This window comes from Cetorhinus maximus, chromosome 7 (genome assembly GCF_964194155.1).
Source record: "Cetorhinus maximus chromosome 7, sCetMax3.hap1.1, whole genome shotgun sequence".
In the NCBI taxonomy this organism is placed as follows: Eukaryota; Metazoa; Chordata; class Chondrichthyes; order Lamniformes; family Cetorhinidae; genus Cetorhinus; species Cetorhinus maximus.
This window is the reverse complement of record NC_135885.1, coordinates 80,331,003-80,354,684: the sequence shown is the minus strand read 5'-3', so window position 1 is coordinate 80,354,684 and position 23,682 is coordinate 80,331,003. Positions and strand designations below refer to the sequence as shown.

The 23,682-nt window shown below is 42.6% G+C and overlaps 1 protein-coding gene across 3 annotated transcripts in view; it reads right to left on the bottom strand.

Annotated features, from left to right (window-relative positions):
- Positions 1–23,682, bottom strand: part of LOC144682893 (protocadherin Fat 3-like) — a 689,075-nt gene that overhangs the window by 345,694 nt on the left and 319,699 nt on the right. For all 3 annotated transcript variants that reach the window (XM_078545758.1, XM_078545759.1, XM_078545760.1), the window contains exon 3: positions 6,079–6,393. In XM_078545758.1, coding sequence (XP_078401884.1) covers positions 6,079–6,393 — 315 coding nt within the window. The remainder of the gene's footprint in view (positions 1–6,078; positions 6,394–23,682) is intronic.

Below are 23,682 nucleotides of genomic sequence, written 5' to 3'. Positions count from 1 at the left end.
AATATCACATTACATTTATTAAAGTTTTTAAAAAGGAACATGAAACCTCATCCTGCCAGTGGATGAGGTTTCATGTATTATCAGAAGCCCGCTGGGGCTCCTGGCCTGCCCACCAGCCTTAAAGTCACTATCTTCCTGAAACTGTCTTCAACCACTGAAGCCATAGAGGGTCCACCCCTGGTGCTTTAGGGCATCACCGTCTTGCGCTTGGCGTGTTCAGTGTAGGTGGCCGAGTCCCTGATAACATTTTCCAAGAAAACCTTCAGGACTCCGCGGACCTCCTCGTATATGAGACCGGAGATGCGCTTGACGCCCCCGCGGCGGGCCAGGCGCCGGATGGCCGGCTTCGTGATACCCTGGATATTATCGCGAAGGACTTTGCGGTGCCGCTTGGCTCCGCCTTTGCCCAGCCCCTTACCACCTTTCCCTCTACCCTACATGATCTACAACCACTGACAGACAAGCCCCACCACCAGCCTTAAAATTCTTTCGAGTTATCAACAGTCACAGATTGCAACTCTTTCGAGTACAATCACAGTTCTTGGTTTCCGGGAGTGGGACATGAACCCACAACCCTCTGATTCAAAGGCGAGGGTGCTATGAACTGAGCCACAGCTGACACCTCAACGCTGGACAGGCAGGGCCTTTACTTTAATTACCCTGTCAATGGCCTCAATTGGCCATTGACTGGTCAGCGGGCGGACAGCTGATTTCGCTGTCTGCCCACCTTCCTGAAAATTTAAAGGGACCGGGTTGACATCGGGGGTTCCTCCTGACGTCATTTTCCCGTCGGCAAGCAGGCCCCGCCACCAAATCGCCGATGGGAAAAATCTGGCCAAAGTCTTCAATTGTGCTTCTTGCAACTTTTGGCATCTTGTTTAACTAATCTTAACGCACAACTTGCTAAACTTTTGTTTGAATTTCATCTCCTTATCTTAGTGAATAAAATATTTGCTATTTACATTATAGTCACCATTGTTCTTGTCCCAGTATATTGCTGTATCAAATGTGTAAACCTAAGATTTGCAGACTCTCAATTACTTGCATATTTCCATTATCTACCAAGATGGTCTCTCTACTGTGATCATTCATGTGAGCACAGATTTATTTAAAATAATATAAAAACTTTCTTTGACACAGCTCCTTTTGGGTGATAAGACAGGAGAATCTCAGAGAAAGCTGGATGGTGATCTGAAATGACTACATGATCTACCTCATAGGCTGTTTACAAATGTGCGAACGACCAAGGAACTTATCCTCTTTTCCTACCGTATTTCTTCCAAGCTCCAGCTAAGTCCCTATTACAGTTAATGGCGGAATTTTAATATTGGTTAGCTGAACCACTGATAATAACTAATATTCTGAACCTTTCCCATTTATAGTTGCAAAACTTGAAATTATAACTAAGAAAACTAAACAGTAACAAAGTGGCACTAAAACGGAAAATGGCCCAGGCACATTTATTCAATGCTTCACAATGCCAATTAAAGGCAACTCAAAGGTCAAGTGGTTAATTTTCTCTGTCCAGTCATATGGGGTCATAAGCTAAGTCCCAAAACTGCTACTCACTCAAACTGATACAGAAGATTCATGGTGATGAATATCCTATGAATTTAGAAAAATACGGAGAAAAACAGAAAAGTATTCCTCAAGAACATTACATATTACTCCTGGCATTGGTATAAATTATTAAATTTCATGTGCCATTCTCCACCTGATTTAAATATCTCATCAGTTTGCAGGGTAACTGTAAAGCTATTTTTGATTTTTTCCCTCAGTTTTATTCTGAGGAAATTTAATTCTGGTTGGCAAACACATTAGTATAATGCTGGACTTATTATGTTGTTTGTACATTCTGCTTCACTTTGCCAAAACAGCTAACTATAAATCACTATTTAATATATTTTTGTGGTTATTACAGCTGAGCAAAATAGACGGTTTTAACCATTCTGCTCAAGAAATAGCTCATGTGGATAACACAAGAGAAAATGAATTGAATGTAGTGCATTGAGATTGCTCTCAAGTCCAATTTTCCTCTCCAAAATTCTACTTTCTATTCTCATAACCTTTGTCATAGGAAGATTACTGATTAATTGAAGCCTAAGCAGTTAAAGAATGCCATCAATTCAGCAGTGTGAAATGCAAAAGAAAAAGCTCACCTGAAAATTTACTAAAAATTATTCATTTTTAACAAATATTGGGATTTCAGGAAGTCTATCAAAACATATTTGTAAGCTTCAATTTGCAAATAACTTTAAACATGCTACAACTTAAACTGTATTAAACAGCTTTGGTTGAAGTGAGAATGTTGATTTTTGTTATGGTGTCTACACTTTATCATCATGACTGAATTTATTTAAATCTTTAAATTCAGCTTTGGTGGAAGACAGTCAGACACTGCAACAATATGGGCTAGACAAGGGATTTGACATTTGACAGTTCATGCTTCAAATCTTGGAGTATTTTAGAAATGGCTGTCATTCACTTTGCACGAACAAATGTAATGTCAACACTTTGAACTTCACTCATGACTGTAATTGCCAAAATGACCCTAAAAGTATAATTTGCATCAAAATTAGTTTGATTCAAAGAGGTTTTCTTTTTACATTTTAATTTTCCCTTCATGAAGCAAATCACAGGCTTAATACAGTAATATTTGCAGGTGAATGGGTCTTGGCTTTTACACGATCATAAGCAATCAATCATAACTCTCAATCAGTCATATTGACTGAAATTTTAGTCAATATTTCAAATACTATAAGTCTTTCAAAACTTCTAAACTGATTTAAATGAGAAATTTATTTTTGATGGTATTTTCATGTACTTTCGTTAAATGTAGAAGTTGAAGCATATTTTATGCAAATTGTGCATGATGCTCATTCATAATTTCTAATTGGGGCTGCTAAAAAATAAATATTTTCACAACACACTAAGCTACTGTTACTGATAGCAGTACAGCAAAAATTGAATTAAAACCTAGCTTTTATTACTAAGCGTCTGTACTGGGAATAGTGTGCAATACACTATCAGATTAAAGGATTTAAATTTACCGATGCCAAGATTTACATGTAATATATAATTAATCAACTTTGTTGAAGATGAAATGAGTATTTCCTACTTCTCTACCTGTAAAGAAAATCTTTGAAAATGTACCAATTGGTCTGACCCCCTTATATAACATAACAGTGACAGAAACTTCATTTCAAGCTATTTTTGACTCGGCACAGACAGCTTAGATCCACTGCTGGCTTGCAGTTCTGGCCGAGTATATCTTTGTATTCTTGATGAAAGTTCCTTTATGTCAAAGAATTGGGAAGACAAAGGACAAAGGTGAGGCAAGGGCAAATGAGCTGGGGATGTTCAGGCAGAGGCAGAGATCATGACAGACATAAAGATACACTTCCAAGAACTAAACACAAACAGCAAATTAAAGCTCTCATAAAAAGTTACAAACCAATGAGACCACTACCAAACCACTAGAGCTGTACCTTGAGTGTCCTGCCATCCATTCTTAATTAGCACATTCTCTTAGATAATATCACCACCTTCAACACCTCTTTGTTCCTTTGTCCGAGGCATCTTTTGATTATCTGCTCCTATCACTGCTTGCTTGTCCCTACAACCACACCCCCCCCCCAACTTCTCTCCCCCCACTCCCCCTACCTTAAACCAGCTTATATTTCACCCCTCTCCTAATATTACTCAGTTCTGTTGAAGGGTCATGAGGACTCGAAACGTCAACTCTTTTCTTCTCCGCCGATGCTGCCAGACCTGCTGAGTTTTTCCAGGTAATTCTGTTTTTGTTTTGGATTTCCAGCATCTGCAGAAGTTTTTTTGTTTTTACAAACCAATGCTACCAGGCCTGATCATCTGCACTCTAATCCCTGCTGATAGACAACAGGGCCTGGATATTAACTGGGACAGGTTACTTGGCGGTGTGTGTTGGGGGAGGGGGGGAGGGGGGTGGTGGGACGGGAGGGTGGAGTTTTGGATGGGAAACACATAAGTCTGGATTTCCCCACATGCATCTTTTGTCAAAAATATGGTCCCCATCTATACATCAGATTGATTGATAGGTTTTCCAGTCAGGCAGGACTCCAGACCAGGCCGGAGGATCAGGTAGGTCTGATCCGTGACTCCAAGGTGGGGGTGGGGAACACTTGGGCGACAGCGGCCATGTGTATATGGCTCACAGGGAATGTCATAAAGGTGTTTAACTTCTCCCCAAAGTTTTCCTTTCCTCGCCACCTCCACCCCCCCACCCCCCAGCCACTCCCCACTTCAGCTGACAGCTTTCCCAAGTCTTGTAAAACCCAGTAGGCCACAGTTAAGTCTGTAAAGGAAGTTAGAATAGAAGCTGCTGACTTCATTAACACATTTAAATTGCAAACGCACCTCATGGAAGGGGGTTGGTGGCCTGCGCCTTGTCTGCCTCTGGCAAATTTGGAAGTGTGCGGGCTGGGGTCAGGTTTTAGAATTTTTTAAATGTTAACCTCTGACGTGACCTGAACTCACTATTTTTGGGTGTTAAAAGCCAACACAAGGAGTTTAAATGTGAACCAAGCCGCACATTTCACACTCCTCCTGCTTGAGTTCAGGTTACTACTCCACATTTCCATCAAACCCCAGGTTTCCTCTCCAAAATGATGTCAGAGTATAGGTTTAACCACAGTAGCAATTGGTATTTGATTATTACTAAACAACAGCTTTACTTTTGCTAAAATGATTTTCTCAGAAATGCTCAGCGCAGCCAACTAAATGGTACAAATACTGTAATAAAAACTAACTTTTCAGCACTGGAAACTGTACTTAAAGCGTCAAATCGTTTTTATTTTATGCAACATTGATCAAGTTTGGGTTTTATTTCGTCTTGTTTTAATACTAACAAGTGTTTCTCCATTGAAATTTATGGCGAGTTGGGGAAAGGTTAATATTTTATTTTCTCACTTGGCTATGAAACCTATCCAGGTTACAAAAGACATAGAGATGACCTGATCCAAGTACCATTCCATTTCACTCAAGCTAACAGTTAACAGATGCAAAATTAGGGACTTTGGGCCAGAATTTCCGAGGAGTGGCAATCACAGTCGGATTGCCACTCTGCCCGTTTTTACTTAGCTTAGTCAGGAGCTGCACATTTCGCAGCTGACCTTCCAACTCGGGCCACCTCACAGGGCAGGGGGGTCCCCAAGGTCACCTGTCTAGGGCAGCAGTGCCAGAGGAAAGGAAGCCATGCCCCCTTTTATGGCACTAGTCGGTTTGGGGGAGTGGGGTTAGGATGGGTTTGAAGGGATGGTTGGGTGGTCAGTCAGGGGGTGGGGGTTTGGTGATCGATTGGAGGTGGAGGTTGAGTGGTTAGTCAGAGGGTTCAGTGTTCAGTCGGGGGTGGGGAGGATAGTCGGGGGGACGGGGTGCAGTCAGGGCATCGGGAGGGTAGTCAGAGGTCAGAAGGGTAGTCGGCGGTGGGGGTAGTCGGGAGGTGCAGTAGGGGGTTGGGAGGGTCAGGGTCAATACTATAGTTACCCAGGATTTAGAAGTGGTTTTAATTCTTCTAACTTTTCCTGAGTAACAATTCTGGTAAGAGAGTCGGGACCATCCAAAGTCTCCAATTTAAATCTGAGTATCGGACGGTTCCTGGTGTAGGGTAATTGCCCATCTGATGTTTGAACTTCCTGGGCAATTCCAGTGCAGCCCTTGCGTGGGGACTTATAGGGGGCCCCCTCAGCGCATCTTCTGGGGTACCTCCCAGGTAAGATACCCTGGAGATCGGAAGTTCTGGGCCCTTGTTTCCTCTCAGTGGTAAAGTGCTAATTGCTTGCTCAACTATATGCTCAAAGGTGTGACTTATTATGCTGGCATTCACTGACATACAACAATGTCCTGAGACCATATGAACACTATATGATATTACATAAGAGAATGAGAAATGCCTTCCTTCATTCTTTAAGATTATATCTGAGTTAGCAGCAAAGAAAACATTCCAACATATAAAACAGGCAGTAGTCAGTGCTTGAAGACTAGTTTTCAAGTGACTGTTTTCTCAGTTCAGAATAGATAAAGAAAAACAAAGAGGCTTACCTGTCTTAGAGTTAATAGTAAAGAAATTCTGGGGATTCCCACTTGTAATCCTAAAAGTCATTTTATCACTGGAACTGGAGTCTGGATCATAGGCCTGAATCTGCACAATGGGAACATCCTTGGGAGAATTTTCCATAATGGATGGATGATAAATAGGTTGAGATGATATTGGCGCATTGTCATTTTCATCTTCAACCTCAATATAGATCTCAATGGATGAAAACAATGGAACAACTCCACGGTCAGTAGCATACACAGTAAGCCAGTAGGATGCAGTCGTTTCACGATCGAGTACATCAGCTGTACTAATAACACCTAAAATACAAGTAAAAAGATAAAGACATGAATTCTATAATGTTTGATCCTTGTACATTCACCATACCAGGTATATTTCAGTAATAATCCTTAATATCTTACGGATGATATTTGTACAATGTAATTGAAAATGCATTGAAATAATTAGTTTGATGCACAGTAAATAGTGGTTAATGATTTTGAACAGCATGTTCACTTGCCTGCTTTCATTTCATTCAGTTCTTCATTATCCAGTTACATCATACATCTATTGTGCTGCTGTACAGCAATAAAACATATCCTGAAGTAAAGTGTGTGATGAGGCATAGATGAAGACCAATAATTAGCAATTTAAGTAAAGCCCCACTATTGAATAAGTAATGTTTAGGCTGCTGGCAGGTCTGGGGAATTCCAGTCATCCTGGGCCGACTACCCTAATATTAGTAATAAAGCTGATCAAATGTCAAGAGGTAGCTTTAGCTCTATTATTATTATTATTATATTGACCCTTACAATTAACCACTTAAAACAAATTAAAAGTAAAATACATTTCCCTTTTGCTTGCCCATCGACCATTCACTGCCTTGCATTTTTATTTTTAACCTTATACAATCTATATAATGTAACATATCTAATTTATTCTCTACCCTTTTTCGTTGAATTAATTTTAAGCACATCATCTTTCTTCTGTTCCTCAAGGCCCCAAGCCCATTTTGAATATGAAAAGCTCAACAACAGCAACTTATATTTATATAGCACCTTTAACATAATGAAGTGTCCCAAGATGCTTCACAGGAGCATTATAAAACAAAATGTGACAGAGTCCCAGAAGGAGATATTAGGGCAGGTAACCAAAAGCTTGGTCAAAGAGTGTCTTAAAGGAGGAAAGCAAGGTAGAGTGGCAGAAGGTGTAGGGAGGATATTTCAGAGCTTGGGGCCTAGGCAACTAAAGGCATGGCCACCAATAGTGGATCAATTAAAATTGGGGATGCACAAGAGGCCAGAATTAGAGGAGTGCAGATATTTTGGAGTGTGTGAGGCTGGGGAAGATTACAGAGATAAGGATGGAGGGATTTGAATACAAAAATGACAATTTTATAATCACGAGATTAGTTGACCGGGAGCCAATGTAGAACAGTGAGCACAGGAGTGATGGGAGAACAGGGCTTGGTGAGAGTTAAGACATGGGCAGCAGCTTTTCAAATTACCTCATATTTATGGAGGTAGAATATAGGAGACCAACCAGGAATGCATTGGAATAGTCGCATCTGGAGAGAACAAAGTCATGAATGAGGGTTTCAGCAGCAGATGACCTGAGAGAGGGTGAAGTCAGGCGATGTTACTGATTTGGAAATAGGTGGTCTTAATGATGGCATGAATATGAGGTCAGAAGCTCATCTTGGGATCAAACGTGACAAGGTTGCAAACAGTCTAGCTCAGACTGTTGCCAGTGAGGGGGGTAGATTTGGTAGCGGGGAAACAGAATTTGGAGTGGGGACCCAAAAAAATCGCTTTAGTTTTCCCAATATTAAATTGAAGGACATTTCTGCTAACCCAGTTCTGGATATCAGATAAGTAGTCTGATAATTTAGCAACAGTGCAGAAATTGAGAGAGGTGGTGGTGAAGGAGAGCTGGGTGTCAACAGTTTACATCTGAAAACTAATGCTGTGCCTTCAGATTATGTCACTGAGGGGCAGCGTGTAGGTGAGAAACTGAAGACAGATGCACATGCTGTTTTTATTACTCCAAGTTGAAAGTGTGCAGCCAAACCACTGAATTGGTCAGATAAATGATATCACAAACCATATTACAATGGGACAAGTCATTTTTTGTGTTGTCACAGTGAATGACTAACTCAGCCATTTAGCTAATAAGAGTTGATGATGCAATAGCCTTGAACTTGCTGTTGGTGATAACAACAGGAAGACGCTCAATATATTTGTATGACATCCTTTTTCACAATTTTAGGGGAGCTATTTTGTTTTTAAGTAGAAAGATGTTATACAAATATGTAAAGCATTTGTCCACTAATATTACCAATAGTACTTCCTAAGTTAATCAGATAGGCTACAATGGCTTTACAACACTTTGTAGCATCCTGAGACGAGGAAAGGTGCTATAGAAAAACAAGGCTTTCTTATTTTTTGGTAGCGTTTAGGAATATGGGTGCATGTAGCAAATAAGAACATAAGGAAATTAGAGACAGGAGCAAGAGTGAACCATATAGTCCCTCGAGCCTGTTCCACTAGACTGTCAGGTTATATCGATCTTCAATCTCAATTCCAATTTCCTGCTTGAATCAATATACCTTTATTCCCACAGAGTAAAAAACACTATCGAACTCAGCCTTGAATATACTTGATGGCTTGAGAATCCATAGCACTCTAAGGTAGAGAATTCCAAAGATTCAGAACCCCGAGTGAATAAGTTTCTCGTCATCTATCCTAAACGGCCGACCTCTTATTCTAAGATTGAGGCCCCAGTTCGGGACCCTGCAGCCAGTAGAAACAGCTTCACCACATCTCTCCTGTCAAGTTCTCTCAGAACCTTATATGCTTCAATGAGATCACCTGTTATTCTTACAAACTCCACAGAGTATCAGTCCATTCTACCCAATCTCTCCTCACAGGTCAATCCTCTCATCCAGGAATTAATCTGGTGAACCTTTGTTGCACCACCCTTGGGTATGGTGACCTATACTTGGTACGCCAGGAGTAGTCTCAGCAAGACTTCCTTACTGTTATATTCCAACTTCCTTGCAAAATAGCCAGCAAACTATTTGCCTTCCAAATTGCTTGTTGTACCTGCATGTTAACTTTGTGTTTCTTTTGCAAAGAAGTAGAATGCAGATAAAGCAGAGGGCTGAGCAATGACATAGGTGTTCTACTAGTACTTACATATTAGCAGGTTTTCCATGAGTTAGAAGTTACAGAGGATGAGAGTGTGCATATGCTCTAAAACTATTTGGAAGGGTTTTCATAAGTTGTGTTCATAGACAGTAAAGTATATTTTTTCATTGATTTTGGAAAATAAGTAGTGCTTGCCTTAACCGACTATAGATAGATTGATTTATCTGTATCTGCATGTCACCCAGAGGAATGCAGTTCTTGGCCTAGGATATCAAATGGACACACTGTCCCATTTCTTTAGGCACAGGCATTGATAGTGAGCAGCAAGGGATAGAAAATGATAGAAAACACTAAACTAGTTTTCATCTTCTGGCTGTAATAGTACTAAAAAGTTATTTTTAAATTCATAACTTGTATTAAAACCTTCATGAAAGTGTGAGGTAATGGTATAATCTCTCTAAAATTTATCATTTTTATATTTTACCCTGATTGCTCTGAGTTCTTACTCAACCAAACTTCATAACCATTATAGGATACATAATAGCATATAAATAAAATATATTTGAAGTGTCAAATTGTGTTTTCCGAAAGTTATCTCTGAAAAATGTTGAAAGGCTCATGTTAAACATTGTTTTCACCAAATGTTGCTTATTTTGATTGATAAGTGTGAATCTTGAAACCCTGTGAAACCTTAATTTGTGTCATCTGGGCTTTAAGACAAAGGATGAGCATTGTATGGCTTTGGGAGATGGGGATGACCAACAGCTCCTAACAGACATATACTCAGCAACTTTTGATCAGTCCAGGAATTATTCTTGTTCTATTGTATTTCAGCCTATGTTGAGGTGAGCCTCTGAAGATCTCATGACTGGGCTGAATCTTGTATGCAGTTTTAACATTACTGATGGTACCCCACGTTGTGTGTTATTAGGAGCGCCAGTGAAGCATGTAAAATCATGCTTTGCCGGCGACTTGCAAACAGACATGAAAGCAACAGGGAGGCCGATAACAGGTCAGGAACCCATTTGTAATTGAAGTGGGATTTGTATTGGCTGCTTCACTCAGCATTAGCATCCCGCATCCACTTCCCAGGTCAATCAGAGCGGTTGGATGGAATGATGTGTCAAATCTGTCAAAGGAAGAATTTTTGGTGAAAGGGATTCTGGCAGGTGTCAGAATGGCTGACGATACAATGAGTCCCCTGGCTTCAGCTTTCATAGGAATGAAAAGGAAACCTTGGAAGCCTGCCTCCCAGGTCAGGGACTCTTTTACCTGGAGAATCTCCTGTGTGATCTGAGGAACTGTAAGAGGTGATGTTTGCCAAAGATTTGAGGAAGAGGCCAGCCTCTCTAACCAAGCAGGTGTGGATGTAAGTGGCCAAGGAAGTGAGCAGAAGGCATGTGGTCTCTTGAACCTGAAGGAAGTGGCGTAAAAAGCTCAAGGAAATCAGGAAGTCAAGAAAGATGGCATAACATTTTCAGGTGCCAAGCTTCACACTGATTTCCCAGCATTATCCTGCACAACTATGTTCACAGCTACACACCTTGCAGCTCCACTCATTTCTCTCTCTACAGCCACCTCCTCACATCCCCACCTGAACATTCAACACTCATATTCCCCTAATTTTTGTGCCATCTCACAACCATGACTCACAGTCATCCTCCACGAAAATCATCCTTCGTTCCTCTTCACTCAATCCATTTCTCACATTCGTAGCTCTCTGCGTTCTCTCCTTGCAGGGATGGAGTGCACAGAATTGCAGGTTGAGGCACAGAACTAGGCAGGGGCCTTCAGTGATAGCCACCCTGTCAGCCACTGGCAATGCATGCCCAGCTAGTCCACTGAGAAGGAGGACGTGTTCCAGGAGCTGCAGATGTCAGCAATGAGCAGCCATGAAAGCTGAACTTCCCAGGGCACTAGTGCTCACACATTTCGAGAAAGCTGATCTTCTGCCTGTAGATCCTATATTGGGACTCTCATCTCCTTCAAGCTGTATCTGTGCACCCAAAACCTCTGTCCTGTGGATCTGCATGAGGAGAAGGCAGACAGTGCTGCTGCTGCTGGAGTTGTCCCTACTCTTGTTTTTCATCACGAGGTGCAAGGTAGAGCTGCAAAAGCTGTTCCCATGCCACTATGAAGGCTGACAGCTGAGAAGTGCAGATCAATGTAAGTGAAGTCCAAGGCAGGTGCACTGACTTGCAAGTTGGAGATCACCTGTCAAGCAGTAAGGGTGCACATTCAGAAAATTTGCTGTGAGCAGCAACCTCTCAGCTAGGCATGGCTGCAGCTGTTCAGTTTCACTGTTTGAAAGCTTCATAGCCTGTCAGTTTAATTGAAGTAGCACTCCCTGTTGTGCTTTTTCCTCATTCACCCTGGCAGGCTCTATACACTTGTGCTCTGGCTGTTAAAGCCAGAATGCTGGGTTAAATCCTGAGTTAATTGCGCATTTGTGTACTTGAATGGCTTACTCGACAGCTACACGAGGATTCCAAGCTCGCCTGCAAACTCATCCAAGTTAATCCTGGAAGTGATCATGTCAGGTTACCTACCCAATGTCACGTTTCAGGTCTTTAATCTCCTGCCCACACCGGAACCCGCTTTCTCTTGGCAATTCTGCCCAATGTTCTGAATGTTCTGTTTATTTACTGAGGGTCTCTTCTATCAACACTGGCTCATAAAGGTGACAGGATTACAAGTCTATGAAGTATATAATTTGTAGTTAATTATCAAAGGAAATTCAGCCAATATATATTGAAATCAAATAAACTATATCGATCTTGAGAAGTAGGGTTTGGTAATATTAAAATAAATAGTTTGCAAATAGTTCTAATAATTAGTCGCCTTAACATTAGGAAGTTAAGAATATCTCCAAATATTCTAACTACTTTGATATGATGTTTCTGATTGTTTAACTTCAGTCTTACTGAATGAACTTTCTTTAGAAAATCTCTGTTCACCTTATTGGAATTCAATGCCTAGAGCATCCTGGAAAATGACTGGTACTTCAATACTGACTTTGGTGGAAAAATATTTTCGCCTGGAAATAACCTTGTATGATCTCATGCAACCACTAAAATATTTTAATCAAGCTCCTCTAACAGAGGTAATAGGCATTTATTCTACATTTGGTTAATGCTGCCATCAAAAGAGCAAAGGGGGTTGAAACCAATGCATTAATCATTAGTACTGTATCAAACAAATTGTTTTGTTTAAAAGTATTTTTAATGGATTTTTATTTGTTTCATTAACAATTATTCCTCTGTGATGGTGAAAAAAAAACACTCCTGAAAGCTTGATGAAAGAAGCTTGTCATTTGTGAAACATTTCCTGTCAATGAAGCCTCCTTGCTTGGCTATATCTTCCCCCATTTGCCTCGCCAAGACTGTCACAGCGGTAGTGTGGCGTTTATCACCAGATCACACCTTGGCCTGACCCCTTATGCCTCTGGCTCTAACTCTTTATCCTCCTTTCAGCAGCTCCCATTGTTCCACCTCTCTCATTCAAAATCATTATTCTCTACCAGCACGTCAAGTACGATAAAAATGTTCTCATTGTGATATCTTCACTGCTTTCCTCCCTTAGCCTCTGCACTGAATGACTTCTGATCCTCATGATTTCAATCTCCATCAACTCATCATGATCTCTCTCCTCTTAGTCACTGGCCTCATTTACACCCTCTATCTCTTCCTCCATTTAAACTCCCCCACCCATACTCACAGCCATCTACCTGACCTAACCACCTCATGTGGTCTCGCTAGTCCTATTGTATCAGTTATAGATAAGGTCAACTCTGATCACATCCTTGTATCACGCTCCATCCACATTTCCCTTCCACACTCCAACTCTATCTCCTTCTCTATCCATCCCTGACAGAAAAAAAAAGACTATATGTCAATTCATTTGCAACTGCACTTATATAATCCTAACTATGTAGCCTTTGGCCCTCTGTTCACACACAGCATTTCTGCAGCTACTAGTTGGCTGAACCGCAAATGTCCGTTTGATGTCCTTGTCCCCAATAAAACTTATTCTCTCTCACCATGGCTGTCCCCCAGTATGGCCCTCATCCCCACTTAGTTATAGAGTCCTAGAGCAGAATTTTTAGCTCGGTGTGCGGGCGGGCGCTCAACCTGCTCGAGTGTAAAATAGTGTGTGATGACGCCGGGTGAGCGTCCCGGCATCATCCGCGCTCGCATGATATGTCGGTCAGTAGGTGCACAGGAAAGTCGGAAGCGCGCCCGCCGACAATTAAAAGGGCAAATAAGCCCATTAAAGTTCCAATTGTCCCCGATAAATTCTTCAGCTCCGAGGCAGCTCTCTGCCTTCAGGGAGCTTTCATTCCGCGCTCCTCCGCGCCCATGCTTACCCCAACACCCACCCTCTTCCCATTCCCATGCCGGCAGTGCTGAACATTTCAGCCCACGTTTCACACTGGCTGGTCACTAATTGACCAGCCAGCATGAAGTCGCGGTCGGGGGCCAATCACGGTCAGCGGTCCATTCCCCGGCCACTCCCGGGCCCGCCAATTGTGCACACCTGCCAAACTAAAAATCCTGCCCATAGTCATAGAGTTTCACAGCATGGAAAGAGGTCCTTTGGCCCATCATGTCCACTCCGGTCATCACTCTATCTACCGTATCTACTCGAGTCCCATTTACTAGCTCTTGGCCCGTAGCCTTGTAACACTTGTATAAAGTGTTCATCTAAATACTTCTTAAATGTTGTGAGGGTTTCTGCCTCTACCACCCTTTCAGGCAGTGAGTTCCAGATACCCCTCACCCTCTGAGTGAAAGTTTTTCTCATCAAACCCCCTCTAAACCTCCTGCCCTTTACCATAAATCTATGCCCCTGGTTATTGGCCCCTCCATTAAGGGGAAAAGTTTCTTCCTATCTACCCTATGTATGCCCCTTATACTTCCTTAAGTCTAAGGGACACAGACTTGAACGAATTTGGCAAACTACTGGTTTAAGCCATCCACCACCAAATCTGGCTGGACCACATGAAAAACCATCGGTCCTGCTCTCATCTGCTAAAACTGCTCGCTATTCTAGGATCAACCTGGAATTCAAAGGTAATCCCCGGATTTTTTTCTCTACTGAAAACGCTCCTTTTTCTTGACATCTCCACCCTCACCTACCTACCTTCCACATATCCAAACTTGTTTTAAAGCTAGCCCCTGCCCTAACCCTGAACTCACAAATTTCTCTTGTTTCTCTATTTCCTATCAAACCCTTTCCGAGCTCATCCTGTCAATCAGAACCACAATGTTCCCTTGATTCTATTCCCGCTGAACTTTGGCCACCCATCTTCCCTTCCTGATTAACATGTTAGCCAATATTGTAAAAGGTTCTCTCACTTCAGTTGTTGTGCCTCTCTTCTTTAAATCTACCATCATCATCTTTCTCCTTAAACTATGAACCCTTGACCCCACCATCCTTGCAAACAATCATCCCATCCCCAACCTCCCTTTCCTCTCCAAAGTCCTTGAATGGATTGTCACCTCCCAATTGTTGCCCATCTTTCCTGGAACTCCATGTTTGAATCCCAACAATAAGGTTTCCCTGCCATAGTACCAAAACAGCTGTTGCCAAAGTCACAAATAACATTTCATGTGACTATGACAAGGGTAAACTTTCCTTGCTCATCGACAGTTGACCACGCCATCCTCCTCTAACGTCCCTTCATTGTCGTCCAGCTGGGTGGGACTGCTTTCATGTGGCTCCATTCTTATCTGTCCAATTGCATCCAGAGTATCACTTGCAATGGCTTCTCTTCATGCCCCTGCAATGTTACCTGTGGGATCCCCTAAGGATCTATCCTTGGCCCCCTCCGAATCCTCAACTACACCCTGCTCCTTGATGACATAATCTGGAAGCACTGCGTTAGTTTTCACATGTACATACAGTGATGACACCCAGCTCTACCTCACCACCGTATTTCTTCACTCCTCCACTTTTGATAAATAATCACACTATTTATCCAATGTCCAGTACTGGATGAGCAGAAATTTCCTCCAATTAAATATTGAGAAGACTGAAGCCATTTTTTCTCAATCCCCACTTCAAACTCCATTCCGTAGCTACCAACTACACCCTGGCAGCAATCTGGGATTAAACTAGTTTGTTCACAACCTTGGTGTCACATTAGACCCTGAGATGAGCTTCTGACCACATATTCTCACCATCACGAAGACCACCTATTTTCAACTCCATAACATCACCTGACTTTGCCCCATCTCAGCTCATTTGCTGCTGAAACCCTCATTCATTGATTTGTTTCCTCTACACTTGACTATTACAACACACTGCTGGATGGTCTCCATCATTCTATCCTCCATAAACTTGAAGTCATCCAAAACTCTGCTGCGCCCATGTCTTACTCGTACTAAGTCCCGTTCCCTTATCATGCCTGTTCTCGCTGACCTACAGTCAAGCAATCTCTTGATTTTAAAATTCTCATCCTTGTTTTCAAACCCATCCATGGTCTTGCCCATCCCTATCTCTATAAACTCCTCCAGCCTCATACTCCTTCTAGATATCTGCATTCATCTAATTCTGGTCTCTTGAGTATTCCCAATTTTTTATTGATCCACCATTGGTGGATGTGTCTTCAGTTGCCTAGGGCCTAAGCTCTGGGACATCCTCCCTATACCTCTCCACGTCACTTTCCTCCTTTAAAACACTCTTTAAAACCTACCTCTTTGGGATGTTTTATTGATTAAAGGTGCCATATTGATGCAAACTACTGTTATTGCTGTCAACTTTTTGAATTGCCCACTAACTTAGAAGTGCATCAAAACAACACCAAATGCTGGGGAGCATGGGTAACAGCCACCTCCAAACATGGACCATTTCTTTATCTGCTGCTGGATTTCTTTTTAGAAAGCATTAATGTAGTTTGGTCATGCTTGGCATAAAAAAGGAATTAAATTATTCCAGAAAAACACCCCTGTCTCTCAGAGAAATTTGTATTCCACACAAGCTGCCGAGCAGTAGCTTTTCTAATTGAATGTAATCTTTTGATCATTAAGGATTTTTCCAGTAGTATTCTAGTTTCCCGTATTTGAATTCTTATCAAATATTTAGCAAAGAAAAACAAAGAAATTGGAAAAAAATCATACTCAGATAGCCAAGAAAACATTGTAATTCAAGTGCCCTGCCTCCAACACTGCAAACTCACACCAATTAAAATCTATTCTGTGCATTACAGATATGATCTTCAGTAACTAATTGAAGCAATGTGTTTAATCTCATTATCTTTGCCAGGATTCCTTCTTAAGCACCACAGTAAAAATACACGAAAACTGTGCTGATATACAGCAGCGAAGTATGATACAACAAAGAGAAACAGAAAGTATCTTCTTCTGTTAACAGCAAAGTGATGACTTCCCAAATCTAAAACTGCATTGCTTCTGAACTTATCAGTTTTCACAGTGGTCCCAGCTCCATGATAAACCCAAACATGACTTGGAAATAAATACTGTTCAACAGCCTCCACAAGGAATTCAACTCCATCTGGAAATGTGAGATAAAAGCATCACAAAATAACTCAGTTGAACAAGCAGAAAAGAATGAAAACTAAATCGGGTGGTGAGCAAATGCAAGACTGGAATTTTATAACATAATGGGCTGTAACTTCCTCGGAGTGATAATCAGCATTGGATTGCCACTCCATGCCCACTTACTTACGCCAACTTTCTTCTGTGCCTGAATCGCCCGACCTTCCAACTCAGGCTGGGAGAAATCTAGGCAGCACAGCTGTCTCCAAAGTCCAGCGGCAAAGTCCAGCTTCATCGAATGATAGTGCCAACAAACAATCAAATAGTTATAACTGCTAGAACAGATTTTTTTCAACTCTCACTAACACAGGCAGCTTGTTTTTTTTTTAAAATTTTTACAGGGCTGGGGATTTAAATAACCTCACAGCTTGACCTTATCCACTCTTCAAGAACATTTACCTATACTCTAAAAATTTGTAACTCCCACACTATGAATTAAGGCCCTTGCTACAGCTCAGTACTGAATTCAAATGACCATGCTGAGGTCAGGGAGTCATGTGGGAGTCAGGTTTACCAGTCACCCCCCCCTGCCCTTTCCCTTACAAGTGAAAATGGGATCTGTTGGATATGGGGGCAGGACATATGAATCCGGGTCCCGACTGTCATTTTTAAAGGTCCTTGGAGTCTCCACAACTCAGCAAAAATCTGGGCCTTAGAGTCAATGGTCCAGGTTTTGTGTAAACAACTATGAGGTTAATAGCATTCACCATTATTATATGGTAAGTTTTCATTGTGAAATTGAATTTTGTTGAATGAAACAAATGGCAATACAAAAAAAACACAACACGACGGCCAATAAACTTCTTTAGCAGGGTGCATAAAACCATGTGGATGCTTCATATTTGTCTTTTTAATTAATTCTGCGAATTCAATGGGGCTAATTTCAACTTTCAGCAGTGGTGTAAAATGAGTTATATTGTGTCAGCATCTAATTATACACCAGGCTTGATTTTCGTTTCTATCACACTTAATGGAAAGGAAAATTTGGTTTGGTATATCGAATGTTGCAATGACCGGTAGACTACAAAAGAGCCTCCTGGTCAAACAGGAAGGCTCTGCCTCATGGCCAAAACTTTCCTGCCTAACTCCAATGCCATTAACATAAGACTTATTGAGAGCAGAAAGGTGGCATGGATGGTTTTCAAAATTACATCTCATTTGTAAATATTTCACATAACATTGTGGTTTCATTTTATTCATTTATGTATCATTGTTATTTGTTGAGACCAACTTAGTTAGAGGACTAAATGTACGGGTACGTCTCATTGTTGGCACACATTGATGGTTTTACGTGAGTTAGGGATATTTCTTTATTGTAGAAGAAATAATATTGTGTTTTTTTCTGTTCACTCTTTATTGAATGTTCATGTGAGAATGCAGTGTGGTACTCACCGCTATGTGAACATGGCTGAACTTGCAGACTCAGCTGGCCCTCTCTTCTATGCATTGTAAAGGACATTGTCCGAGATCACTCACAGCAGGCTGAAATATTGTAGGTGAACTCAAAGCCCTGTAAGGAATCTGCCAGCCAACACCCTCAGATGAACATGCATTTCGACAGTACATTTAGGCCCCTCATTTTCTTACCCTGATTGACTGTTCCCACCATCCCTCCCTCCACCACACCCAGGAAACCAGGCCCTTCCCACTTCACTCTTCCATTCTCCTCACCCCCTCCAGCCACTCCCACCACTGACTCACTCTTGCCAATCCCGAGCCTCCAAGCAAGCTGTCATTCTCTCCACCTTGTGTGGTAGAGTGAAAAAAGGAAAACTGCTGACCTTACACACAACTGCACAAAGCCGACTGGTGCATGCCGTCTTTAAAAAAAAAAGTGAACTGGGTGCCATGAGATTTTCATGAACTGCTGACTTTACCTTGAAGGTACGATGTAATTTTTAAAAGTTTTATAATCATAAGTATTCATGGCATGCAAGTGTATTACAAGCGTGTATTACAAGCCACAGGCCAGTGTGAGGCTCAACACATCGCGAACATGCTGCTGAGTTTATCCTTGCATTTCAACCCGCCATCGGGAAAATCAAGATTTTGCATTCCGCCTAAGGAAGTGACCCCACACACCACATTTCCCACTCTTGTGGGCTCCATAAAACCCCTCCCAACACTCAAATCCTGCTCCACCCCCTTAAACAGTACAAATTCCAACACATTTCTACTTCTCTTCAGCTCTGAAGAAGGGTCATATGGACTCAAAACATTGGGGAGGATCTTCCGGTCAGCGAGCAGGGGCGGGTCCTGCTCACCAACGCGTAAAATGATGCGGGATGACATCGGGCGGAACTCCTGACGTCGCCCAGCATCATCTCCAGTTTCAGGTCGGTGGGGGTGCAGCCGAATCAGCTGTGCGCCCGCCGACCTGTCAACGGCCTATTGAGGCCATTTAAAAAGTACTTAACATAATTAATGGACCTGCCCGTCCAACCTTAGAGTTGGCGGGCAGGCCGGGAGCCCTGGCGGGCTTAAGGAAAAGCATAAAACCTCATCCATGGGCAGGATGAGGTTTCATGAGCGTTTTTAAATATTTAACAAAGGTTTCAGTAAAAGTGATGGACATGTCCCAACTCATGTGACAGTGTCACATGAGGGGACACGTTAGGGAAATTTTGATATCGTTCCTTTAACGTTTTTAAATTTGGAGCCCATCTCCCTGAGGCAGCACTTTAATTGGCCCGCCCATGTAAAATGGCGGCGCGCCCCCGATCGGGGGCATCGATCAGAGGTGCACCTGCCCGTGCCCGCTCCTGCACTTCCCTCCTCAAACAGGGGAAATTTTTTCCCTTTAACTCTGTTTCTGTCTCCACAGATGCTGTCAGACCTGCTGAGTTTTTCCAGCATCCGCAGTATTTTGCTTTTATTCAAATCAGCCTACCCAGATGAATATGTAGTTCTTTTATTTTAGAGTAACTTAACAGAAGGAGGTTTATCATAAATGTCAGGTTCATATTACAGTTGAGAACCAAGCTGGATGCAGAGATAACTGAAGAGAACGTAACAACAAAATGAGAGCAGCTAAGATGGTGTGTGATTCAATTAAGGGTAACATAAATGGGGAGCCAAAAATCTTTTATCAACATAGGTAGTAAAAGTGTAGTCAAAGGAAGCGTGGAGTCAATTCAGGACAAAAATGGTGATCTACTTGTGAAAGCTGAGGGTTTGGCTGACATATTAAATTAAGGTTTTATATCTTGTGCATTACAGAGGATTCTGCCATTGTGACAGTAAAGGAGGAAGCAATAGAGATATTGGATAGAAATAAAATAGCTGGAAATATTAGCAGCGCTCAAAGTAGAAAAGTCATCTGATCCAGATGGGATGCATCTTAGGTTGCTGAGGGAAGGAAGGTCGAAAGTAGCAGGAGGCTCTGTCCCCAACCTTCCTTGGATACAGGTGTAGCGTCAGCAGACTGGAGGATTGCAAATATTAAACCTGTAATCGGAAGGGCTTCCACCCACTTAGTATGCAGCTGAACTGTGACCACCACAAGACTACCATGCATGTCTGTGCCAGGTATCCAAAGAATGCTATGAATCCATTGTCCTTTGACAGTCTTATAAACCACAGATGTTCTCTCACCAAACAACCTCCATAGTTGGCTTCTCGGAGACAGGGGATATCAATTTAAGACATGGCTGCCGAGCCCAGTGCAAAACCTTACCACAGAGTCACAGGAGAGAGATAACAGAAGCCATGTCAGCACCAGGGTAACAATTGAGAAAGCCATTGGTTTGCTCAAGATGAAATTCCGATGTCTTGGCCTGAGCCACCATTCTGTATACCCCATCAAGGGTCTCCAGGATTGCTGTGGTCTATTTGCCCTTCACAACATGGCACTGTAGAGAGGAGTGGAGGTGGCAAGAGGAAGATTGAGAGTACCTGGCATTCTCAGAGGAGAAAGGGAAGGTTGATGTGTCATTGATATCTGTAGCTACACACCTGGCTACCAGAGAAACCTGTGACTGGCTTATCCAGGCACGCCTCACTTAAAAAATGTACTTCCAGAAACCTACACTTTCCATCAAGACTCTTGTGCAAGGCCCCCACCTGCAACTGTGCAAGGACAAACTCGATTATCAGGGCAGGAGGCAGCATATGCAGCTCTGAGTGGGGGAGGACAGGGGCACCTTAAGGAGCCTGACCACTGCCCTGTGCTCTTTCTCCATCTTCCCTCTCAGGGCCCACCTGCACTTCCCTACTAAGCAAGAGAGGGAGAGCATTTGGCTGCATGTCAGTGTAGTGTTATGTCACTAAGGCAATGCTTTGCTCAATCCTCTGTTATCAGGCAGCCAGAGTGCACAGGTCATTGGTGTGGAGCAGGATGTACTCAGTGGCCTGAAATGTCTGATTCTCCATGAAGTTGGTCACTCTATTAATGGACGTGGTCATCAGTGTAAATATCTGAGGCATCATGGCACTTACGCTTGAGTTAGGCTCCTCCATTCTCACTGCAAAGGTATGCTTTTCCTTTGCTGCTCCACAAGTTCTCTTTCATTGCTGATGAGGCTCAGCATCTGTGTCCTCTAATGGGGACATTCAACTGCCATCCCTGTCTCCAGCACCTGCTCCTCTCACATGTGATGTTCTCCTCATGTGCCACATTTGCTTTCTGAGAAGGTGGATTCATCAAGGCATGTGTATCTGTGCTGGTGGAGGGTGGGCAGGAGTTATATGATGGTATATCTGCAGATTGCTGGTCCTCCCCGAAGGATTCCTCGGGTTCCTTCCTCATCTCCTCTATTGGAACCCAAGATGGACCTGTGGGAGAGTGAAAACTGGAGTTGCTGAAGGTAGATAAAATAGTGCACAAACTTAGCATAGTGCAGATCATGATATCTCGTGTACTGGTGACATCGGCATGGTCAGTACTTCTGGAAACCTGTCGAAATCCAGGGCTTTCTCCACCATCATGGTCAGGGTGAAAATGGCTGCAGGTCAACCCCTGGTTCCTTCTTCTCTCTAGAGTTGTGGGCCCCCTTCTCCTGTAATGAGGAAAGGCCAAGGGTTAGGGGTGTGAGGAGTTAACTGGTTGCTCTGATGGAATGAGAGCATTTGAGAAGGGTGACTTTGAGGAATGGGTGTGAGAGGGCAAAAGAATGAGGGTGAGTGTGAATGTTATATGCTGAGGTGGAGATTTAAGGTGGAGACAGAAGAAAAAGGAACATATGTGACTGCAAGGTTTGCCAATCAGAATGCTAGGGGGATGAGATGGCTGCCAGCTGAGAGTTGTAGGACACTCACCTTCCTGGACCTTGTGTGGTCATTAAAACTTTTGCAGCACTGAATCTAGGCCTTCTGCACCACACTCCTGCTGCTCACCACCTCTGCTACTTGCAGCCACTGCTGTTGGTCAGACTGGTTAGCCTCCTCCTCCCATCCTCAGGGAAGAGGACTTCTCTTCTAGCACTTGGTGCATCTATCAGGACCTACAGGGATGAGTTTAAAAACTGATGTGGGGCAACCTTCTCATACCTTGCTTCTATCCTACAGCTGTTTCCTCCTTCCCACTGGCACATTCAATGCTGCTCTTACTGTTTGCCAGGGTTCCTTTAAATAGAGATTTATTATTGCAAGATTAGGCGTGTCATCCAACCCATGCTCCCCTGTTTGGTTGGGCAACCTGGAGGTGCGATGATAATACCATGGCTCAGTGAAAGAGCCTTGGCACAATCCACTAATCACTCAAACAGATTCTTGATCCATTAATGATCCCTCCATTTTGGCAGGGACCAAATCTGGAAAACCCTGCCGATTTTGTCCAATCCTGGGAAGTATGTCAAAGCCTTAGAGAGGATGTAAAGAAATTATACTAGCATGGTACCAGGAAAGTGGGACTTCACTGCATGGGACTGCATAGATAGACTAGAGAAGTTTGGGTTGTTCTTCTTCGAAGGGGAGATTAAAAGGAGATTTAATAGAAATGTTCAAAATCATGAAGGATTTAGATAAGAGTACATAAGGAGAAACTTTCCCATGGCAAATGGGTCAATAACCAGAGGACACAGATATAAGGAAAGGAATGAGCAAAGGAACCAGAGGTGAGGAGACATTTCTCTTTGCATAGCAAATTGTTATAATGTGGAATACACTACTTGAAAGAAGGGTGGAAGCAGATTCAATAACAACTTTCTCAAGAGGGAATTAGATATATATTTGAAGGAAAAAAGTCTACAGGGCTGTGGGGAAAGAGCAACGGAATGGGTCTGATTGGATAAGAGGTACAATGAGACAAATATCCTCTTTTTGTGCTGTATCATTCTATGATTCTATGAATTGGAGGTCTGCCCCACAAGCAAACTACTCATTTCACCTCTGTTCTGCTTTGAGATTCTTTAAATTTATACTTCTACCCTCCAGTTCTGAAACCAGAGCCCAGATTAAGTAACCTACTTATAACCACATGATCTATACCTGTTAGCATTTCACGTTGCTGCAAATAAAAAAAATGTTGTGATGGCTCATGTTGATTACATTGTTCATGCTCATATCATTTTACCCTCAGTGAGCTAGTCCAAATAATGGACAGCTAAGGAATTTGAGAGTCACAGACAGGAACGTAAGATTCTACACCGCAGAAATGGGCCAGATTTTTGCTTCGGAGGAAGGTAGTGAAATTTTCCAACTCGCTGGACCTGCCTTGGTGAAAAGTACCTGAATCATTGAGATTTTTGCACTGGGGAGCAGTTGCGGGATGGATTGAGGCCAGCTGACTCCTGAAGCAGGGCGTCAGCGACCACAGGGCCAGGCAAGTGCTGGGGTGACTATGTTAGAAGGCGCACCTTGGTTTTCTGGGACTTTGTCCCAGTTGTTTTAGAAGATTTTAGGCCCTCTAGCCCTCACCCCTCACCACCCCTATCCACCTCCCAATGACCCCTCATACCCCCCC